This window comes from Stegostoma tigrinum, chromosome 23, assembly GCF_030684315.1.
Source record: "Stegostoma tigrinum isolate sSteTig4 chromosome 23, sSteTig4.hap1, whole genome shotgun sequence".
NCBI classification, from domain to species: Eukaryota; Metazoa; Chordata; class Chondrichthyes; order Orectolobiformes; family Stegostomatidae; genus Stegostoma; species Stegostoma tigrinum.
Window position 1 is genome coordinate 51,430,022 of NC_081376.1, and position 23,051 is coordinate 51,453,072.

Consider the following 23,051-nt stretch of genomic DNA (forward strand, 5'->3'; position numbering starts at 1 on the left):
AACCAGCCAGAACCTTAAAGATACCACAGCTTGTTATAATACATCAGTTATTGCTGTACCACAAGACCCTCTAACCAGTACTTTCTGGATGTGCTCAGAATTCCACCTGCAGCGGAGGTATCATAAGCAGATCAATAATTCTTATCCCCAGTGGTTGTGTTAACTTGACATTTGAAAATATAACAGTATAGCTTTTAAATGAACAGCCTTAAGTAATGACTGACTCATTTTCTCAAATAAATTTTATTTGATTTTAGGTAAGAATCAAAACACTGAATTCAACTCCACCCCCACCCTGTAGCTTAAATAGCATTCAAGCATCAGTGTTTGAGTCAAGAGATGTACATAGGAGGTGGTAACAGGTTAAGGACAAAACCAATGTGCAAAATGAACAGAAATAAAATGATCCTCACCCAATTTAAATATTGACAGCAATAGTAAAATTTACTTTTAAACTACAAATTAACCCATATATTCATAGTGATAAGCATACGTAATTATATTGCAAACTTAGTGAGTCAGATTGAAAATTATAAGGAAGAAAATAATGGTGCTTTCTTAGCCCTCTTAAGAAAACAGAACAATTGCACTTCTGAGATTCAGGCCCCTTGACAGATTTAATTTAGGATCAATTTTCAAATCAACCTTTCAATGACAATTGAAATTCCTAGTCACGTCACAGTAATGTGCCAAGTCCTAATTAAAGGCATACAATAGTAGTATCCTTACTATTCTATCTCATGGCACAGTTCACATTTAAAGGTTCCATGTTAACCCAAGCATAGGCCATGTGCTTTTTTCCTGTGTGCAAAGTCTTACCGCTTTTTTTCCATTTTATCTAAGATCTTCTTTCTCTAAACCCTCAGCTTCTGCTGGTTCAGAGGGCTGCTGAACGACTTTTATGTCGTTACTAGTTCCATCAGATTTTCCTTCAGATTGTGGGTGTCCTGGAAACTCCAAATCACCATTCAGCTGAACTGAAGATTCAGGGCTTTGGTGAATTTCATTTTTATCCTCCAGTCTGGTCATTTCTGTGATGCTCTGAGATTCTTCCATTTCTTCTGTGTGACCCATTGAAGTTTCACTGACTGTATCAGAGGCAGAAGTCCTGGAAGACCTTCTAAACAGTTTCTGTCCTATTAAGTTAAAATGCCTATGTTCAGTAACTCCACTATTGAGGTAAGAATCCATCCTTGCATATTACCAGCTAGGAAAATATTCTTTTAGTGGCTTTGGAGAGATCATGCACAATAAAACACTTCTTCTTAAAGTATGGGGACTCAGGTCATCCCTAAATCATTCTTGTAAATGGTTCTAGCTATTGTGTTGAGTGACTACAACTTGGAGATGGATTACTGTTGTTTGTTTATACGTAGCATTGGATAAATAGCTGGCCAAATAATTGTATTAGTAATTACAATCACTTAAAATTGCTCATTTACGTCTCTTAAGGTCAGTTGCAATTTTTCAGAATAATCCGAAACTCTGTTCTAGGCTTTATGACTATGGAGCCTATAGATAGATAGATTGATTATATGCAACTTTAAAATTGAAAAATAACATCCCATTTGGTATAAACCCTGCGGTGTTCCCTTTATTTTTCTAAACCAATCAAACTTAATTTGTTTTTATTCTAATACTGTGTGATCTGTATGCTCGCATTTAAAATTATAAATCCAGCCTATGTTTTGAGCTGTTTTACACATTACTGTACAATGTGGGAATTAAGTGCTTGGATGTTTGAAAAGAAATCATAGGTTCTCCCAACAATTCAAAATTTTTAGTTTGAGCTTTGACTTCATAAAACCACTATAACAATTACAAAACCACAATTTACACTAATTCATTGCAGAATTGCAGCACCTAACTCACTTCAGAAGCAGTGAGAAAACATTTTGAAGCATGAAAATAAGGAGGTTACGTGGCAGCTGTCATGTTTCATATTCACAAAAGTAAGAATGAGAGAAATTAGAAATGGGACATACCTGGTGACTTGTGTTTGGTGTGAATAATTGTGGGTGTTGAGGGTGGGGTTCCTTCAGAGGTTTGGGCTTTTAGTGTATAAAGTTTATCTGTTGATTCGAGAGAACCTGACAAACAACAAGCAACATATAACAAACAATGTCAAGTGGAGAAAATAAGAATCAACATAAATAAACAAAAATAGAAACATTGTTTGAAAATTCTGTAAATATATTTCAAATGAATGGATAGTGACAAAAGTGAAGGTAAGACTGCAGAACGGGTAATCACATTTCATAGCCAATGTTTTCTGTTTGGTGCTGGGTATACTGCTTACCAGCAGTGCTTATTAATTCCAGAAAAAAATATCTGAGCGCTTTAAGAACGTGATAGTTAATGGCCAGAAATTCATCCAGGAGACAGAAAAAGGCAAGATAATCTGAAGTTGGGAACATAATGTATATTTTCTATAGTTACGATCTGTCATTTAACCTTGCTACAAAAAACCTTTACATCCTCAAGAGTAAATTAGAAAACAAACAGCTTTAATGTTGTACAGAACACATTTTTCCCCAATCAGATGTACATTTAATATTAAAAGGTACATGAATAACTACACCATTTACATTACAGTTCAGTTTTGATTTGCATTCAGCCCGAAATAAATACATTTCTATGTAATATATCTATTCTGTGTTCAAGGTTATTCTCCTCCATACAATTAAAGCAGATAGTGAGGAGATGGTAGAGTGATCTCACTGGATTAGTAATCCAGAACTCCAGGCTTCTGATCAAAGGTCACTGGGCTCAAAAATATTAACTTCTGTTCCTCTCTCTACAGATGCTGCCAGATCTGCTCATTTTCTCCAGCATCTGCAGTTCTTTACTTTTATTACCCCAGGTCATGTGTTCAAATCTCACCTTGGCAGATGAAATGTGAATTCAATAAAAATGTGGAAAAAAAATCTGGGCAATTAGGGATGGAAACAAATGCTTGGCCAGTCAGTGATGCCTATAATCCCTGAACAAATGAAAAAAATCTTATATCAAAATAAAATGAATGTTTAAACAGGAACATCCCCATCTTTGACCAGATGGTCACTGCCTGGCACTTTATCAGACCAAATCCAGATTTTATCCAGGTATTGCTATGTTTGGAAATGGACAGCTTCGGTATCTGAGAAGTCTTTTCAACACTGTGCAATCATCAGCAAATATCCCTACTTCTGTCCTTATGGAGGGGGGAACATCATTGATGAAGCAGCTGAAGATGGGTGGGTCCAGGACAGTGCCCTGAGGAAGTCCTGCAGAGATGTCCTCAGGCAGAGATCACTGACCTCCAACAATCCCAGACATCTTCCTTTGTCAGGTATGACACCAACCAGTCAAGAGTTTACCCCCAACGTGCCCACTGATTCCAGTTTTGCTGGAACTCCTTGATGCAGTGAGGGGAGATGCTAAGACAAGCAGTCAGTAATACCTAAAGAAGGGGAGAGCCAAGGATCCCAAGACAGGACGTCAGTATTATCTAGAGAAGCAGGCAAGGCAAGAGCCCTTACACAGGCACTCAGAGCTAGGTTCAATGGAACTAACTGTAATTAGTTCTTGCTCCAGTGAAAGAAACTTATTGTTTGATGAGTTTCCAGCAAGTGGTCTTCACCACCATAACTTCATAAATAACTTCGCCAATTTGTGCATTAAGATACATTATTAGCATTGCTTTTTATGTAACTAAATAATTAAAACTCATTTGGATGGCAGGTCACATTGTGTTTCAAGGATACTGCATGTGGGAATTCGTTGATACACATCTGCAGTAAGTTTTTGAAGTTTGAACAGTCTTGGCCCAGAGATTGAACTGAAGGCTGAATTACAGAAATGTAATGCGTCACGGAAAAGAGGTTACCCGGATTCTTTAGACCAGGAAACAGTTACAGCATTCAGAAAGGACCCTTCTGATTTGGTCAGGGACAGGTGAGTGTGACGAAGTGAGGCAGATAAAGGCACCAAGAGGGCAGAATGAGGTAGTGGCAATCTCTGTAATTGCCCAATGGGTCTGATATTCTTTCAGCCAGTTTGGATGTGAGCCAGGGCTTTTAGGCCAGATGTGTTAATTGACAGTGGCCCTATGGTATAAGAAGCCATTCAAATGGGGAGAGCAACAAGAACAGTATCAGTAATGGGCAAACAGAACAGTTAGTGGAATTGACACTCTACAACAAACAGCAAGAGTCCAGAAGCAAAAACAAAGTTGCTGGAGAAGTTCAGCAGGTCTGGCAGCATTTGTGAAGGGAAAAACAGAGTTAATGTTTCCGGTCTGGTGACCCTTCCTCAGAATGGCTCTGAGGAGGGGTTACCGGACCTGAAACTTTATGCTAACTGTTTTTCCAAAGCTTCCACATCCTTCCTAATAATGCAGCTACCAGAACTGTACGCAATACTCCAAGTGCGGTCACACTTAAGGATGACAAAGGTTCTGAATATTGAGTGCTAAATGATAACGAACAAGAATAGAAAGCTAGGTAAATGTGGAGGGGTAGCACTGTCAATCAAGGATTGTATTTGTGCACTTGTTACAGATGACCCTGGTTCATGAGATCAGGATGTAGAATCGGTTTGGGTAGAGTAATGTCCAGGCTTCCTGACAGCAACCACGATGGGGAACAAAGTATGCATGAATAAATATTTGGTGCCTGTGATAAAGGGATGGCAATCATTCTGCGCATCTTTCACCTTAAATATGATCTGGAAAAGTCAGTGGCAAGTAGTCGTCTGGATGAGGAGTTAACAGACTACCCTCCAGATTGTTTCTTTAGCACAGGTTATTTAGACTTGATGGTTGGTATTATGACAGGATTATTTCATCACCTCAGAGTAAAGGCAGAGAATACAAAATCAATGATTTCTACACCTGGTTTGAAGGGGAGAAAAAACTGGGTTCATCTAAGTAAGGATAACTATGTAAGCATGAAAGCTGAACTTACTGACATACTACTCAGAGTCAATATATTTCCAGTATTAAGAAAATATTAGTGGATTCATTAAACTTAAGGAAAAAGGCATACAATTGTGCAAAGTTGAGTGACAGGTTAGATGATAGATCAGAATATGAGAGAATGGCACAGAATGACTAAGCAGTTAATTAGGAAGAAGAAATTAGAGGTTATGACATATCCAATGAGGTAGGAGTGCTCATTTTCCACACTTAGATTCAGAAATATTTCAACTGGATTGGGAAATAGCAAATATAACCCCTCTATACAAGACAGGAGAGAAGCAGAAAACAGGAGTATAAGGCTCCTAATGTCACACTTGGTCAAATGCAGCCTTGACATCCAAGGTCAATCACTCTCACCTCATCTCTGGAATTCGGTTCTTGCATCCATGTTTAGATTAAGGCATGAGCTAAGGTGCCCTGGCAGAACCCAAACTGAGCAGATTATTCTTTTGCAAGTGCTGATTTTGGTAGCACCGTCAACACCCTTCTATCATTTATGATTGAAAGTAAACAAATAAGGTGTTAGCTGCGTCAGTTGGATTTGACCTGCTTTATGTGTGCAGGTTCACCTGGTCAGGCATATATCACTGTTGTAGCTGTACAGAAACAACATGGTTAGTTCTGCAGTATATCCTTCAGTCTTAATGCTGGAATCTTACCTAGGCCCATAGGCTTTGTAGCATCTAGTGTCTCTGGCTGTTCCTCGATAAGGTGGGATGGACTGAATTTGCTGAAGACTGGCATCTATGATGCTGAGGGCCTCAGGAGACTGAGTTGGATCATTCACTTTGCACTTCAGCTTCAGATGGATGCAAATATTTCAGCTTTGTATTTTGTATTGATTTTACACTGGGATCCCCCATTATTAAAGATTAGGACATGTTTGGAGCCTGTGCCTCCTGCTAGTTATTTCATTGTCCACCACCATTCATGACTGTGACAAGACTGTGGAGCCATATAATCAGTTGGTTTTGGGACTGTCTAGCCCTTACCATTGTGTGCTGCTTGGCAGACAAATAGTCCTGTGCTGTAACTTCACAGGTTAACAGATCATCCTCAGGTATACTTCATGCTGCGTCTGGCATGCCCTCCTGCATTCCTCACTGAATAGGGTCAATCTTCTGGCTTGATGGTGACGGTAGTGTAGGGGATATGCAGGGTCAGGAACTTACAGATTGTGGCTGAATACAACTCTGCTGTTGATGACCCACAGCACCTCACGAATACTCAGTTTTGAGTTGCCAGATCTGTTCAAAATCTTCTCCAGCAGCATGCTGGGAAGTGCCACAAAACACAATGGAGCGTATTATCAATATGAGGCTGCAGCTTCATCTTCACTAGGATTGTGTGCTGCTCTCTCCTGCTCAGACTGTCATAGACAGACATATTTATGACAGGTTTGCGGGGACGAAGTAAAATATGCTTTTCCCCTCTGGGTTCCTTCACCACCTGCCACAAACCCAGTCTAGCAGCTTTGTCCTTTAGGAGTCAGCCAGCTCGATTAGTAATGGTACAGGCCATTCCTGAGGGCAGTTAAGAATGAATCACATTGCAATTAGTCTAGAGTCACATGTAGGCCAGACCAGGGTAAGGATGACAGATTTCCTTCCCCAAAGGACATCAGTGAATGAGTGATAAATAATTTTCCAATCATCCATGTCTTATTCCACTAATACAGGAAATGATGCCCTGGTGGCTCTATTACAAAACATCATTCATCTCAAACATAAATATTAGAAAGCTTTAGGTTCAATTAATGATCTGTGCTGAGTTAGTTCATCTCAACTGTGCTACTCATACAGATTCACAAATTCATTATGGCATCCTGCCAAATGCAGAACAAAATGGCCAAGTTTTCCTCTCTGTTTTGACTTCTAGTAGCCGTTGTGCAAAAGTGGGAGTGTATGGAAAGGACCAGCTGGATTGGGAGACCCAAATAGTCTCTTAACCCCTGCTATTTTGCCACATGCACAAATAATTGTCAAAGAATATTTGTTTTGACCAGTTGGAGACTGATTGGTGCAGATGGTACTATAACCTGTAGGTGCCAGTTCCCTCAGGAAAGGGAAATAGGCAGCTGAAGCTATATATATATTGAAGTTCAAGAAAAGGGAATCTTCAGAACTCTTACATTCTGTTCTCAGAATATTTAATGATAAGTAAAACCAAAAACGTTTTTGCTCTGGAACATCATCCATATTTAAGTACTTGTTCACATCCTGTATTCAAACATTATTTAATGCTTTGAAAAAAAACTTGAGTATAATCTTAAAGCAGAATAAATCTATGCATTATGAAGAACTGAAATCTTACCTCCTGCCAAATTGAATGATCTGCCTTGAACTGAGCTGTGGACTGGGGACAACCAATTAAGTACTGAGCCAACTACAGGAATCTGTCGTAGAAGTCCCTAGAAAGACAAAGAATGTGACAAAGAACAATGAGCCCAAATAAAATAACACCACTAATATTTTCAAGCCTTCGTCATCTAAGTCAGACGTCACACAACTGCAGGTTATAGTACAGCAGGTTTATTCGAAATCACAAGCTTTTGGAGTACTGCGGTTTTGTCAGGTGACACAGGAGCAGCGCTCCGAAAGCTGGTGATTTCAAATAAACCTGTTGGACTATAACCTGGTGTCCACCCCAGTCCAACACCAGCACCTCCACATCATCATTTGAAATATATTAATTGTACTATTCCAGTTGTTAGAAGCTGGAAGGACAATTTCTGTTCTAAACTGTAAAAAGTGAATAAATAATTTAAAACTGCTCGGTCTTTTTTCTGAGCACACCTCTTGGCCTGCCAATACTGGCAGAAAATAAAATGAATTTATGATAAAATACAAGTGAATTATCTTAATTTAATCTCACAGAACAAATGATACCGACAAAGAATTCTCACTGTGCTCATCAGAACCTGTAATTAGATCATTACCAGCTTTACAATGTTCAGAATTTGCAACATGACCATCACAAACCTGTTAGGTGTTTGCGAATATTACTCAAATAAAAATTGTGGATGCTGTAAATCTGAAATAAAAACAAGGTGCTGGAGAAAGTCAGCAAATCCAGCAGCATCTGTGGAGAAAGAAACCGCGTCAATGTTTTGAGTCTGATTTGACTTCTTCATAACAGAAAAGGATTGAAAATGGTGATTGTGAAATCATACTAGGCTTGAAACATTAACCATTTCTCTCTCCACAGACGCTGCAGGCCTGCTGAGTTTCTCCAGTTTTTTAAAAAAAAATTAGGCCATCTTCATCCCACTGAAGCTTCAACTGTAATGTGCATAATATGGAAACGCAGAGGTTTCCATAAGTAATCTATTGTTCTCTACAATGTGCACTATTGACGTCCCTGAGATTGCATTCACTTTGCAAACTGACAGCTTTACAGATATTCTTGTCGTAAAAACACTTGAACAATACTGAAAGCTTGTTAAATGAGGTGTAACTGCATGTTTAACAGTGTATTAATTTCATAATTACTGCTGAATACCCTAAAACAATCCATTTATTAGAAAAAGACCAAAGATGCAGGAAATCTGAAACAAAAACCAGAAATTGCTGGAGCAAGTCTAGAAGTATCTATCTGTGGAGAGAGAAACAGAGTTAACGTTTCAGGTCCAGTGACCATTCTTCAGAATCTTTTACACTTGTGTCATGCCAAACCTTTCCATTATGATAGAACAATTCCATGCATATTTCATTTAAAGGTGGCCAATATTGATATTTTAGTTTTTATCGAAATCAAATTATCATGTTTTGCTACCTGAAATTTTAAATTTAAAGTGAATGATATTCATTTCCTGGTTTGCTGCCTAAGAATACTTCAGTGTGATTGGCTCATTGCTATACACATTGATATCATGACTGCTGAGTAGTCAGAGATCTCCTCATTGTGAGATCATAGAAAGGCATGTCTTTGCCACAGAATTCACCAGAACTTTGTTGACAGTTTTCTTTAAAATAACAGCAAGAGCCGCTACATCGTTACTGACCTCAGATCCTAGCCAATTATTCTATACCCATTGATTAAATACACATTTGAATACATGCTAATGTGAGAGTGATTTCTCATGTAAAGTATCAGAATAGCAACCAATTCAAATTATTCCAAACAGGGGCAGGCTAGTTTCGATGGTTCATCTCCACTTTGTGTATTTCAACTCCCACTGTAGTGTTCCTGTTCAATCATAAAATATCATAAATTGCATCTGTGAGATGTTGCTTAGTTGAAATTAAGTTTGTTAAATAATCACTTTATTAGCTATCAGGTTTGTTTTTGCAAACACAAGTACATTTGAGGCTGAATTAATAGGATAGCTACTTGTCAGAGGCTAGTGGCTAGTATGTAAGTGAATCCAGCCTGGGAGTATCTCATTTAACTAAATCAAACTTCAGCAGTGAGAAAACAAACTTATTTCGATATTGCTGCCCTGTAAGTTTCAAATGTTTTGGGAACATAGCTAATGTGTCCAGGGGACTTGGAGCAGCTAAAAACAAAACCCAACCCAATCTAATTTGATACCATGATGCTTATCACCATTCCTTACTCTGGAACTATATAGCATGTCTGCATCACTGATGATAGCTAGAATAACAGCATGCCAAGTAATTCCAGCAAACAAAAACAGAAACTGCTGGAAAAACCTCAACAGGTCTGGCAGCATCTAGAACATAGAACAGTACAGCACAGTACAGGCCCTTCAGCCCACGATGTTGTGCCGACCATTGATCCTCATGTATGCACCCTCAAATTTCTGTGACCATATGCATGTCCAGCAGTCTCTTAAATGACCCCAATGACCTTGCTTCCACAACTGCTGCTGGCAACACACACCATGCTCTCACAACTCTCTGCGTAAAGAACCCGCCTCTGACATCCCCTCTATACTTTCCTCCAACCAGCTTAAAACTATGACCCCTCGTGTTAGCCATTTCTGCCCTGGGAAATAGTCTCTGGCTATCAACTCTATCTATGCCACTCATTACCTTGTATACCTCAATTAGGTCCCCTCTCCTCCTCCTTTTCTCCAATGAAATAAGTCCGAGCTCAGTCAACCTCTCTTCATAAGATAAGCCCTCCAGTCCAGGCAGCATCCTGGTAAACCTCCTCTGAACCCTCTCCAAAGCATCCACATCTTTCCTATAATAGGGTGACCAGAACTGGACGCAGTATTCCAAGTGCGGTCTAACCAAAGTTTTATAGAGCTGCAACAAGATTTCACGACTCTTAAACTCAATCCCCCTGTTAATGAAAGCCAAAACACCATATGCTTTCTTAACAACCCTGTCCACTTGGGTGGCCATTTTAAGGGAACTATGTATCTGCACACCAAGATCCCTCTGTTCCTCCACACTGCCAAGAATCCTATCCTTAATCCTGTACTCAGCTTTCAAATTTGACCTTCCAAAATGCATCACCTCGCACTTATCCAGGTTGAACTCCATCTGCCACCTCTCAGCCCATCTCTGCATCCTGTCAATGTCCCACTGCAGCCTACAACAGTCCTCTATACTGTCAACGATACCTCCAACCTTCGTGTCGTCTGCAAACTTGCTGACCCATGCTTCAATCCCCTCATCCAAGTCATTAATAAAAATTACAAACAGTAGAGGCCCAAGGACAGAGCCCTGTGGAACACCACTCACCACTGACTTCTAGGCAGAATATTTTCCTTCTCCTACCACTCACTGTCTTCTGTTGGCCAGCCAATTCTGTATCCAGACAGCTAAGTTCCCCTGTATCCCATTCCTCCTGACCTTCTGAATGAGCCTCCCATGGGGAACCTTATCAAATGCCTTGCTGAAGTCCATATACACCACATCCACAGCTCGACCCTCATCAACTTTTCTAGTCACATCCTCAAAGAACTTGATAAGGTTTGTGAGGCATGACCTGCCCCTCACTAAGCAGTGTTGACTGCATTTAATCAAGCCATGCTCTTCCAGATGGTCATAAATCCCATCCCTCAGAATCCTTTCTAACACCTTGCAGACGACAGACGTGAGACTTACTGGTCTGTAATTGCCGGGGATTTCCCTATTTCCTTTCTTGAAGAGAGGAATTACATTTGCCTCTCTCCAGTCCTCAGGTACGACTCCAGTGGAGAGCGAGGATGCAAAGATCTTCGCAAGTGGCGAAGCAATTGCATTTCTCGTTTCCCAAAGCAGCCGACAACAAATCTGGTCCGGGCCTGGCGACTTGTCAATCTTAATGTTGGACAAAATTTTCAGCACATCAGCTTCCTCTATCTCTATCCATTCCAGCATGCACACCTGCTCTTCAAAGGTTTCATTCACTACAAAGGTCATTTCTTTTGTAAAGGCAGAAGCAAAAAACTCATTTAGGGCTTCCCCTACCTCCTCAGACTCCACACACAAGTTCCCTATGCTATCCTTGATCGGCCCTACTCTTTCTTTGACCATTCTCTTATTCCTCACATATGCCTTTGTGTGCTCCCTAATCCGTTATGCCAAGCCTTTCTGGTGCCCCCTCCTGGCTCTCCTCAGACCATTTCTGTGGAGAGAAATCTGAGTTAATGTTTTGGGTTCAGTGACCCTTCTTCAGAATTTCAGCAAATACAGTTGGTTTAAAGATTTAACTGAAATGAAACAACAGATTACTAAATGAAAAAACACACATGTTCAAGTTAAAAGTGTAATCCTGCATTGCTACTCCCTTTATTTCTAGTGAACAGCTTTTGATGTTATTGCTATTGATTAATGTTGATAAAATGATGTAAACACAATCTGGAAATATCTGTATTTACCTCTTCAAGGAGTTTAGCTTCATTTGCTTTCTGTAACTGTTGCTCTGCTTCAATAATGCCTTTCCGTACTACTTCAGTCATGTTCTCCAATAACTTCAAAATAAATACAAGAGACTTACAGTTAGTATTAGTACTATACAATGAAGATTCAGTAAGTTTCTTCTACTACGAAGTGATATTTTAAGAAATATTAGAGAGATCTTTGTAATATGCATGTCAGAAGTTACATGACACCAGGAGGGAGGCACACAGGCACAGAACATATAGGCGGAGAGATAATGGCAAAATACTGTGTGCCTGTCTCCACTTCACCTGATAAAGGAGCAGTGCTTTGAAAGCTTGTGATTTTAAGTAAACTCATTGGACTATAACCTGGTGTTGTGTGACTTCTGAATCTGTCCACCTCAGTGCATCCCCGGCATCTCCACATCATACTAATTCAACAAGTAAGTGTGAGTCTTTTGATTTAAGCCCATTCAAACACTAACAGATGTACGTAGTAGCATATATGTTTGTAGTAGCCCACAATTTTTAAATTCCAAAGCTACATTGTATTGCAAGTGGGATAAGATGATGTGGAGCTGGATGAACACAGCAGGCCAAGCAGCATCAGAGCAGCAGGAAAGCTGACGTTTCAGGCCTAGACCCTTCTTGCAGATGCAGACACATGCAAGTGTGTTGCTAGAGTGGTAGGTATTCGGAATCTAAAGCCAATTTCCCAGTTGTACCACCACTCCCCTCTGAGCATCACTTGAAGCATCTGCCATTTAAAATAAAACAATATTTTAATCAGTCTTTACTTCCTGTGATTGAATCCCAAATCTGGGCATGGTACCATTCAGCTAAAGTGCTGAGCAGTGTTACAGTAATGTTAAGAAGCTGACCGTTATGGTAAAATCCATGGAGACTAAACAGCCTTGTAGGAAAGGTGAGTAACACTGAATTGTACCGTAATGGGAAATTGGATATAATGGCCACATAAATCACTGTAACTGGATTTGACTACACTTGCAAACTACAACTATTCAGTTAGAGGAGATGCATCCCATGTATTAGATATAAATAAAACATTCAGATCTAGATGTAACTAAATTAGAAATAAGACAACATACTGATTATTTTGTCGAATTTAGTTACTGTTAACTGAAAGAATAGAGTTGTATATTTCTTTGAAGAAACTTGACTTTTGCAAGCCATTGCTATTCAATATTAAGCTTGGTTTTGGAGTAGAAAATGATTCTTATCAAACAATTTGTTACATACCTTTGAACTTTCCTCAATTTCTTTGCCCATGGCTGCAATTGTTTCCACTAGTTCTGGTACATCCAAGTTATCAGTTACCATACCAACATATATGCAATTCTTCTCACCTTCAAACTCAGGCCCTGCAGATTCACAGTATTAAGTAATAAATGTTAAACATGGGCTGTAAACTTAGCATAAAATAGAGCTACAATACTCCTCAAATACTGTCATTTATTTATAATGTTACTAATACTGAAGACCAAATTGATCATAATGTCCACAAGTCCTTTCCTACGAGTAACAAGCACAAGTACAACAAATACATTTGATACCAAATCCTTATTTGTGTGTTCCTCTGGTTGGTTTGATACAACATTGTTGAACTGAGTATAATCTAATCTAACAGTTATGGTTTGTTGCATGCCCATGATCCAGTGAAATGTGACCTGGACTGACCAATCCCCTCCCTACCTCCTCACCACCTATCCTGTTTTCTCTCCATCTTCGGTCCGCCTCCCCCTCTCTCCCTATTTATTCCAGTTCCCTCCCCCCATCCCCCTCTCCTGATGAAGGGTCTAGGCCCGAAACGTCAGCTTTTGTGCTCCTGAGATGCTGCTTGGCCTGCTGTGTTCATCTAGCTCCACACTTTGTTTCCTTGAGGAAATACCTGTTTTTCCTATTAAGTAGGTAGATCCCTGTAAGTCCAAAATGAAACCAAGATTATTCAGACAATACATGTCTTGAAGCTCCTTAGATGCGCATGTGTAAGCTAGGTTGGCATGAAATTAAAGCAAAGGGTAAACAGATAGCGAATCAGATATCTAATTACAGTGGGTCTTAGCAAAGACACAGACCCAAATATCATGTAGAACAGAATCCTCCAGGTAAGGTGACCAGAAAATAAACTTTTACAGGAGGCTGTACGTGTAACCTAGTTTTAAAAGAAAAGGAAAGATTAAGAGTTGAAGTTGTGGGTTGGAAACTGCCATTGCTTCAGGTTTGCCAGATCCAAATCAGACCAGATGAAGGGGGCAGAGAAAGGAGTCTCTGGGAATGCTATGCCATCAGGACTGTTAGAATTATGATTAGAAGCTGAAATAGGCTTTTAAAGAGAAAAAAAGAAAGCCAACGGAAGTGGATGAACTACAGGCCAGGAACCCGAACACACCACTGCTACTCTGTTGCAATCTCAAGCAAATAAACACTGTTGTGAAGCTAGCCAAGAACGCTGTACAGTGCTGCGATGTTTGGGTGTTACAGCATCTGAAAATTTCACGATGGCTGCCATAGAAACCGACTCGAGAGCTGACGAGACAGAGTCAGAAAGTGAGAGATCCTACACAGGAGTCAGTGCACTTTGGAACTGCAAATGGTGCCATAGGCGTATATAGTGATGCAGGTACCGTTGATTCTGTTCATATGTATCTAGGCTTTATCAACTATTTAAAGTGAAAGTTATCCTTTTATTTCAAGTGTTATGTATTTGTTAAATAATGTTTGACCTGCTGATTTTGGTTTGCTGATCACAGTAAAAGTTTTAAAAAGAGAAATGTTTTCTTCATTTATTTCTATTGGTGTCACTGGGTGTTTCCTGTCAAATGATCACACCACTACGAGGACAAGTGAATGCTGATGTAATCACATGGGTATTAAGTTACATGAGGAGAGAGTTACAATGCTTTCCTTCTACCGCTCAACGTAATGCTCCCCGTCTAGTCTCAAAATCAAAGTATTGCAAATAAATACAAAGCCCCTCCCCACAGACTAGTTTCAACCCTTTGCTTCTAGTTTACACAAGAAGTTAAGAAATTTGACCAGCTCGAGACTGTTCCATGCAATTTTGGCTGATCTCCTGCTTCATCTTCACTCTCCTGTCTGTGGATTCAAACCCTCGACTTCCACAGAGATCAAAAATCTATCCATCTCATGCTTGAATATACGCCAAATCTTAAAATGATTACTGTGTAGGAGGTGGTCACTTTGCCCTGTTTGTCTGAAATGTCTCTCCCAATGAACATTTAATGCCATTGCCCTGACTTCTCCCTGTAACCCTGCACATTGTTATTTGTAAAAACAACATTTTAAATCCCTTTTGAATGTTTCAATTGAATCTACCACACACTCAGAGAGTAACAACTCGCTGTGTGAAAATGTTTCTTCTCATGGTCATAGATTTTATCTTTCAGGAGGCCATTTGACCCATTGAGACTGTACTGGCTCTTGAAAGAGCTACACAGCTAGTCAGTCCCCTTCTCCAGCCCTCATTTTGAGCTGTCTAAATTCAACACTTTCAAAGATATATCGAGCATGATTCTGAAATCTGCGATGGAATCTATTTCCACAACTCTCCCAGGCAGTGCATTCAAATTCCTAACAATGCTGAATAAGAAGTTCCTCCTCATCTCACTCCTAGCTCTCTTACTGACAATCTTGAAGTGGTGACCACTAGTTCCCGACATCCCATCTAATGGAAACAGAATATCCCTCTTTACCCTGTCAAAATTGTTCACAATTCTGAACACCTTGATAAGGTCACCTCTTAGTATTCTCTGTTCAAAGGAGAATAAGCCAAACTTCTCTGAACTTTCCTTCTATCTAAAATCCCTCATTCTTGGTTTCATTCGTGTAAACCTCCTTTCCACTCTCTCCAGGGATTTAACATCCATTCTTAGACAGGGTGCTCACAGCTGAACAGATACTCCAAATTTGTTTTTATTTCTTATGCCAATTCCTTCAGGCTTTTGCGCTCTTGTTTTCAATCCTTCCACCAACAAGAACAGTCTCTCCCTGTATGCTCCAGCAATTACTCCTCATGACTCGAGTACCTCCATTAAGTCTATTTGCAGCCTTCTCTTCTCCAACCTATCTTTATAAGGAAGCTCCTTATACGTGGAAGCATTCTTGTAAACCTCTTTGCACTCCCTCTGATGCTTTCACATCCTCATGTGAATATGGATGGAACACTCCCCACTTACCTGGATGGGGGCAGCTCCAACAACACTCAAGAAGCTTGACACTATCCAGGACAAAGCAGCTGTTTGATTGGCACCACACCCACAAACATTCACTCCCTCTACCACTGACACTCATTAGCAGCAGTGTGTACCGTCTACAAGATACGCTGCAGAAATTCACCAAAGATCCTTATGCAGCATCAAACCAATGACCACTTCCATCTCGAATGGAGATAGCCGGTACATGGGAATGTTACCAATTGCAAGTTCCACTCCTAGCCACTCGCATCCTGACTTGGAAATATATCACTGCTTCTTCACTGTTACTGGGTCAAAAACCTGGATTTCCCTCCCTAACAGTAACAGCCTTGTGCGTCTACCCAAGGCACTGACTGCAGCAATTCGAGAAGGCAGCTTACCATCAGGTACCCAGGGATGGGTAATAAGTGTTGACCAGCCAGCGATACCCATGTCAATTAAAAAAAAGATTAGCTTCTGCTACATGTGTGAATTATTTTTAATGAAAATTGAAACAAAACTGGTGATTCCCAGTTGGACCCTATTAGGCCTTCTCCCATATTCCTTCATTCGGCTAACTGCAGTAATATACTTTTTCTAATGCACAATAAACTTCCCTCATTTGCCTTCTTTGATGAGACGCTTCTGGTTTCTTCTTGGAAGTGTTCTACAGCAGCATGACCAAGGATAGAAATTCAGTAGCAGGGAAAGTCAGATAAAACCAGGGTGCACACAGTATGGTGTGGTGTTGTACATTCCAGCTAACTTGTTTTACACATTTTGTCCGAGAGGGAGAAAGACTTTCTGACCTGTTGAGAATATCAGGTCGGAGTCAAGTTCCTTCAATTTCTTTAGCAATCCGTTAGTTATTTTTTCCATTGCTAGGAGTTGCTTTTCTGGATCAGGTTCTTCACTGTTAGGTTCATACCTGCAGGTAACGTATAGAGTTCTGTATTACATTTCAATCCAACTGCCAAGAAGCAACAAAGCAGATGTCAAACCCATCAGGTCCACATTTACGCTGGAAGCACAAAGTAAGTGAGGGACGTTACAAAGTACTTCCTGCTGCATCCCAGTCACTCAAATAAATGATTAACTGACATTAGATTTCTCACCCCAGCCACCCAACAAGGTTGGATCCCCATTAGGCCACTATCGAGGAGAAGCCTTGTGCATTCCTGAATAGTTAATATTAGAGCTGCAATTCTGCATCAACATCAAGCCATGCAGGACTCAACCATCCATGGTGAACTACACAACACACAGGTCTGCAGTCCTGATGACCATACTCTTCAATTGAAGAGAATATGTCTTTGTGACTGAAGCGATTTTGAATTGGAAGGGATAACTATGAACAGTAAGCTGGTGAATAGTACACCCAGGGAGAATAATGTTTGATGTTTATTATTCATGTAGAAATAAAAGCATTTCCTGGCGCGTGAATTAATTAATTGTTAGAAAGAACATGTGAACATCGTGGCCAATTTTGTACTTCAAATTGTTTATCAGCTAAAAAGCAGAATTACCCAAGAAGCATTATAGCTGTGGTTTGCACTGCATTCACTATGTTTACTTTACTACTTTGAACCTGCAGTAACAGTGTTTAGAACCAAGATCACCTGACTTCATATTGGTATGGTAGCTTACGGTTTAAATATGACAAAATGTATGGAAACTATTGTAACCAGGAATAGGAAAAGAATATTTCAATGTCAAAAGTTTTGATTTTCTTTTTTTTCCAGGTTATGTTTGTTAGAAAAAAGTGAATGATTGTAGTTTTATTCATTTTGGTTAATAGATTTCTTCTTAAATGTTAGTGGTCCCTAGCCTCATCATATCATTCACTTCGGTTCTATACGTCGCCATTCCATTCCATCCATCCTTTGTTTTAAGGCATTGATTTGTCCTCCCCTCGACCTTTTTCCACATCTTTCCTCTTGTTTTTTTTTCCTTTTGGTTCAGGGAGTGTGAGAATGACTAGCTGCGTCAGCATCTATTGCCTGTCCCTAATTGTTAAGGTGACCCACAGAAATGTGGTTGACTGTGTAAGCCAGATCAGATAAGGACAGCAGATCTCCTCTCCCAAAGGATATTAGTGAACAGATGGATTTTTATGACAATGACATCGGTTACATGGTCACCACCAGACTACCTTGTAATTCTTATCAAAAGTCACTATCTCCCAAAGGTGGGATTTAAACCCACATCCCCAAGAACATTGGGTGGCACGGTGGCTCAGTGGTTAGCACTGCAGCCTCACAGCGCCAGGGACCCGGGTTCGATTCCAGTCTCGGGCGACTGTCTGTGCAGAGTTTGCACATTCTCCCCGTGTCTGCGTGGGTTCCCTCTGGATGGTCCGATTTCCTCCCACAGTCCAAAGATGTGCAGGCTAGGTGGATTGGCCGTATTAAATTGCCCACAGATTCAGGGTTGTGTGGGTTATAGGGGAATGGGTCTGGGTGGGATGTTTCAAGGGGCGGTGTGGACTTGTTGGGCCGAAGGGCCTGTTTCCATACTGTAGGGATTCTAATCTAATCAAAAACATTGGCTTGAAGTTCTGGATGTGACATGATCACTTCCCCTTCTTCCACCCCAAATTCCCCCACCCCTTTCGGTAGCATAAAACTGAGCACATTTCAGACCTACCTTCAGTTTCAAATAGTCACGCTTGACTCTTTTCCTATGTCTACTTCCACATATGCTGTCAGAGTATTTCCAATTTGTGTTTTTATTTCAGAATTCCACAATCTGTAATATTTTGTTTCAATCTTTTAATCTCTATTTGGGAGTTCAAATCAAATGGATCCTTCCTGTCATTAATATCACTGAAACTGTATATTTTTTAAAAAGCTTCCACCCCGTAATTTGGGGTTATGCACATTACATTCATTCTTGCTACAACCCTGCGTGGTCTCTCACTTCTTCCAGAAACATACTGCTGAATACATTTTCAAAGACCTACCGTACAGCACCTAATCCAGGCCAGCTGAGATCTTCGATATATGTCAGGCCAGCAGTCCGGTAAGCTTCCTGTTTAAACTCTTCTCGAAGCTGTAAGGTGCTAATGAGAATGGGAATCTTTGCTTTCAGACACTCAGCCAATTGGTCCACATGTTCTGGCGTGGTGTTCAGGACTAAATAAATAAAGTGAAATTCTCTTTTAGAAATTCTAGGACAGCCAGCAACCATGGATGACAGAGTAACCTGTGAGACCTCAGCGTAAGACTGGGAAATGATTTTAAAAAAATTGTCTGTTTTGCACTTCATCTCAAATAGCAAATTTTCAGTGCTATAGTGTGTCACGTTTGGTAGCTATATTGTTTCATCATTTCATTCTATAAGATATTTTTATATAAAAAGAGGGGCCATTTAAAGATAAAGATATCAAGCAATATGAATAAACATATTTCTTGATTGAAGGGGACAATTTCATGCAGAAATTGAATTTCATGGATAATTGCATCAGGAAGTTCAACATAAAACATTAGCCCCGACTACCCTGAATATCAACAAAGTTGAAGAGAAATACACATGGGATTTGTGGTCTTTACTTGCTCAAATCCAGATAACGTGCATATGTAAAGATCAGCACCAGGATTGTTAGAATTTTTGCAAATTATTTATGGACCTCTCCTAATGCTTCCATATACACAGTATATTGCAGAAGGCCAGTGAAATCCATATCACAAGAAAAATGCACAGGAATAGGGGAGTCCCCTGTCCCTATCATTCAATAGGGTCATTTATCATCTTGGGCTTCAACTCTGTCTTCCCACCAGCTCCCCAATGTCCCCCTATTCCCTGAGACACCAAACCCTGTCCAGCAGAGCCTTAATGGTATTCAATAATGGAGAGTCTACAGGTGTCTGTGGCAGGGTGTTCCAAAGATTCGTAATGTTTTGAGTGAATAAGTTTCGCCTCGTCTCAGTGCTAAATGGTTGGCTCCTTATCCTGAGCAGCAATCATGTTTTTGATTTCCTGACCAGCAAGAACAACCACTCAGAGCTGACCCTATCCAGCCCCTTCAGAACCTTGTACATTTTAATGAGGTCACCTCTCATTCTTCTAATCTCAAGAGAATATTGACCCAAATAACTCAAGGGTAGGAGATTGGACAACGTTCCAACACAATGCTGTCTGTTTGCTTTCATGTGATATTGAGTTCAAACTAGTCGCAGCTTATGAAAATCCCCTCCATTTATCCGCAGAAAAAAAGTTATACAACAGCAGCCTGGAGGCTTAGACTAACCAGACTATAATCAAATGCATAAATAACTGTACAATGAAGACAGATCCTTTACTGCAAAATGTAAACAATATAAATATCTAATTAAAGTTCTTTACTTACCTGCTGCTGTCATCAATGGACTAAATCGTATACACACTCCCTCATCTTCCAATTCTACAACATCCACCCCACTGGTTGGAACCAACTGGCCTAGCTGTTCTCCTAACTGTTGACAGAAATACAGGGTATGATTTCATGACTAACTATAAGACAACACACTTGCTACTAACTCACTTTGAACTTCTTAATATTTTAAATTATTCATAAAGATACTATTTAACTTTTGGTAAAAACCGAAAGAACTGAGGATGCTGTAAATCAGGAACAAAAACAAAGTTGCTGGAAAAGCTCAGCAGGTCTGGCAGCATCTGTGAAAGAGAAAACAGAGTTAACGTTTCAGGTCCAGAACTCTGTTCTGAGGAAGGGTCACCAGACCCGAAACGTTAACTCTGTTTTCTCCCACACAGATGCTGCTAGGCTTGCTGAGCTTTTCCATTTAACATAGAACATAGAACGCAGAACGCAGAACAGTACAGCACACGATGTTGTGCTGACCATTGATCCTCATGTATGCACCCTCAAATTTCTGTGACCATATGCATGTCCAGCAGTCTCTTAAATGTCCCCAATGACCTTGCTTCCACAACTGCTGCTGGCAACGCACACCATGCTCTCACAACTCTCTGTGTAAAGAACCCGCCTCTGACATCCCCTCTATACTTTCCTCCAACCAGCTTAAAACTATGACCCCTCATGTTAGACTTTTCTGCCCTGGGAAATAGTCTCTGGCTATCAACTCTATCTATCCTCTCATTATCTTGTGTACCTCAATTAGGTCCCCTCTCCTCCTCCTTTTCTCCAATGAAATAAGTCCGAGCTCAGTCAACCTCTCTTCATAAGATAAGCCCTCCAGTCCAGGCAGCATCCTGGTAAACCTCCTCTGAACCCTCTCCAAAGCATCCACATCTTTCCTATAATAGGGTGACCAGAACTGGACGCAGTATTCCAAGTGCGGTCTAACCAAAGTTTTATAGAGCTGCAACAAGATCTCATGACTCTTAAACTCAATCCCCCTGTTAATGAAAGCCAAAACACCATATGCTTTCTTAACAACCCTGTCCACTTGGGTGGCCATTTTAAGGGAACTATGTATCTGCACACCAAGATCCCTCTGTTCCTCCACACTGCCAAGAATCCTATCCTTAATCCTGTACTCAGCTTTCAAATTCGACCTTCCAAAATGCATCACCTCGCACTTATCCAGGTTGAACTCCATCTGCCACCTCTCAGCCCATCTCTGCATCCTGTCAATGTCCCGCTGCAGCCTACAACAGTCCTCTATACTGTCAACGATACCTCCAACCTTCGTGTCGTCTGCAAACTTGCTGACCCATGCTTCAATCCCCTCATCCAAGTCATTAATAAAAATTACAAACAGTAAAGGCCCAAGGACAGAGCCCTGTGGAACACCACTCACCACTGACTTCTAGGCAGAATATTTTCCTTCTACTACCACTCAGTCTTCGGTTGGCCAGCAGATTCTGTATCCAGACAGCTAAGTTCCCCTGTATCCCATTCCTCCTGACCTTCTGAATGAGCCTCCCATGGGGAACCTTATCAAATGCCTTGCTGAAGTCCATATACACCACATCCACAGCTCGACCCTCATCAACTTTTCTAGTCACATCCTCAAAGAACTTGATAAGGTTTGTGAGACATGACCTGCCCCTCTCAAAGCCGTGTTGACTGCATTTAATCAGGTAATGCATCTGAAAGCCTAACAAAACATAAGCTTCAAGTTAAATTCTTACCCAGCGATTCAGGGCATCATCAATTTCTCTCTCATTACTGTCCTTTGTGGATTCCTGAACTGTAGCAGTTTGGTACTGAGCTCCATCTAGAGCTGCAAATGTGAATATAAATTACAACAGATCAAGTCACAGAAATGCTGCACATGTTGTTTTGTTTTTATCAATTTTTCCTCTGCTTCACCTGCAGGTGTTGCCATCTAGTTTGATTCTATAGGTGATATTCAGTCTTTAGTACCAAAAAATGTGGCCACGGGAGAACAGTAGGAAGTGACGCTGCATTTCAACCGGTGATTATCTGACATCTGTATATATTGTTTCCAGTAGGCGTCTATGGATAGCAATGAGCTGTGGGCCAAATGTCACCTTACTACCATCCTTCCAAAACTATCCATACAGAGACTGTCAAATCTGGATTAGTGGTCAGTGAAATTTGGGAAGTTGAATTTAACAAACAGAATTCAGAGGACAGTATTCTGGATGAGCTGCAGTTTGTAAGTGGATGAGCTCAGGAGTCCAGGTTGGTTAAACAAAGCTTGTTGACATGGATAGGAAGGCAGACATAAAGGACTGCATTACGGGAATGGAAATAGATGGCAGGCTACATGGAGCAATGTGTACCTGGAGTTGGATGATGGATGTGAGGCGTTAAATCAGTATTTTGTATCTGTGCTCACGGTAGGTAAAGACGACATAGGAATAGAGGGAACAGAGTGGTATCTGTGACATACTTGAATAGGCTAACATTAGAGGAGGTATTAGCAGCTTTGATGGGCTTAAAAATAGATAAATCCCCAGATTCAGATGAGATGTATCCCTAGCTGCAAGGGAAGATGTTGCTGGAATTCTGACATTAAGGGAAGAAATATTTCCCCTCAATGGAGGGGGCAATAACCAAGGGACACAGATTTATAATAGGGAACGGGGGGGTTTAAGAGGGGACTTGTTTCTCATTGAGAGGGTGTGGGTGTCTGGAAATCACTGTCGCTAAGGATGCTAA

The 23,051-nt window shown here is 40.5% G+C and overlaps 1 protein-coding gene across 5 annotated transcripts in view; it reads right to left on the bottom strand.

Annotated features, from left to right (window-relative positions):
- The window catches only part of pdxdc1 (pyridoxal-dependent decarboxylase domain containing 1), an 85,717-nt gene that overhangs the window by 19,801 nt on the left and 42,865 nt on the right, over nucleotides 1–23,051 (bottom strand). For 4 of the 5 annotated variants that reach the window (XM_048551661.2, XM_048551659.2, XM_048551663.2 and 1 more), the window contains 9 exons: nucleotides 22,055–22,146; nucleotides 20,304–20,409; nucleotides 18,918–19,089; nucleotides 16,765–16,883; nucleotides 13,002–13,123; nucleotides 11,739–11,831; nucleotides 7,274–7,370; nucleotides 1,986–2,090; nucleotides 225–1,136 (listed from right to left, as the gene is read on the bottom strand). In XM_048551661.2, the coding sequence (XP_048407618.1) occupies nucleotides 835–1,136; nucleotides 1,986–2,090; nucleotides 7,274–7,370; nucleotides 11,739–11,831; nucleotides 13,002–13,123; nucleotides 16,765–16,883; nucleotides 18,918–19,089; nucleotides 20,304–20,409; nucleotides 22,055–22,146 (1,208 nt within the window). In that variant the 3' untranslated portion in view covers nucleotides 225–834. Of the gene's footprint in view, nucleotides 1–224; nucleotides 1,137–1,985; nucleotides 2,091–7,273; nucleotides 7,371–11,738; nucleotides 11,832–13,001; nucleotides 13,124–16,764; nucleotides 16,884–18,917; nucleotides 19,090–20,303; nucleotides 20,410–22,054; nucleotides 22,147–23,051 lie in introns of those variants that run through there. The other variant, XM_059654183.1, reaches the window with a different exon arrangement.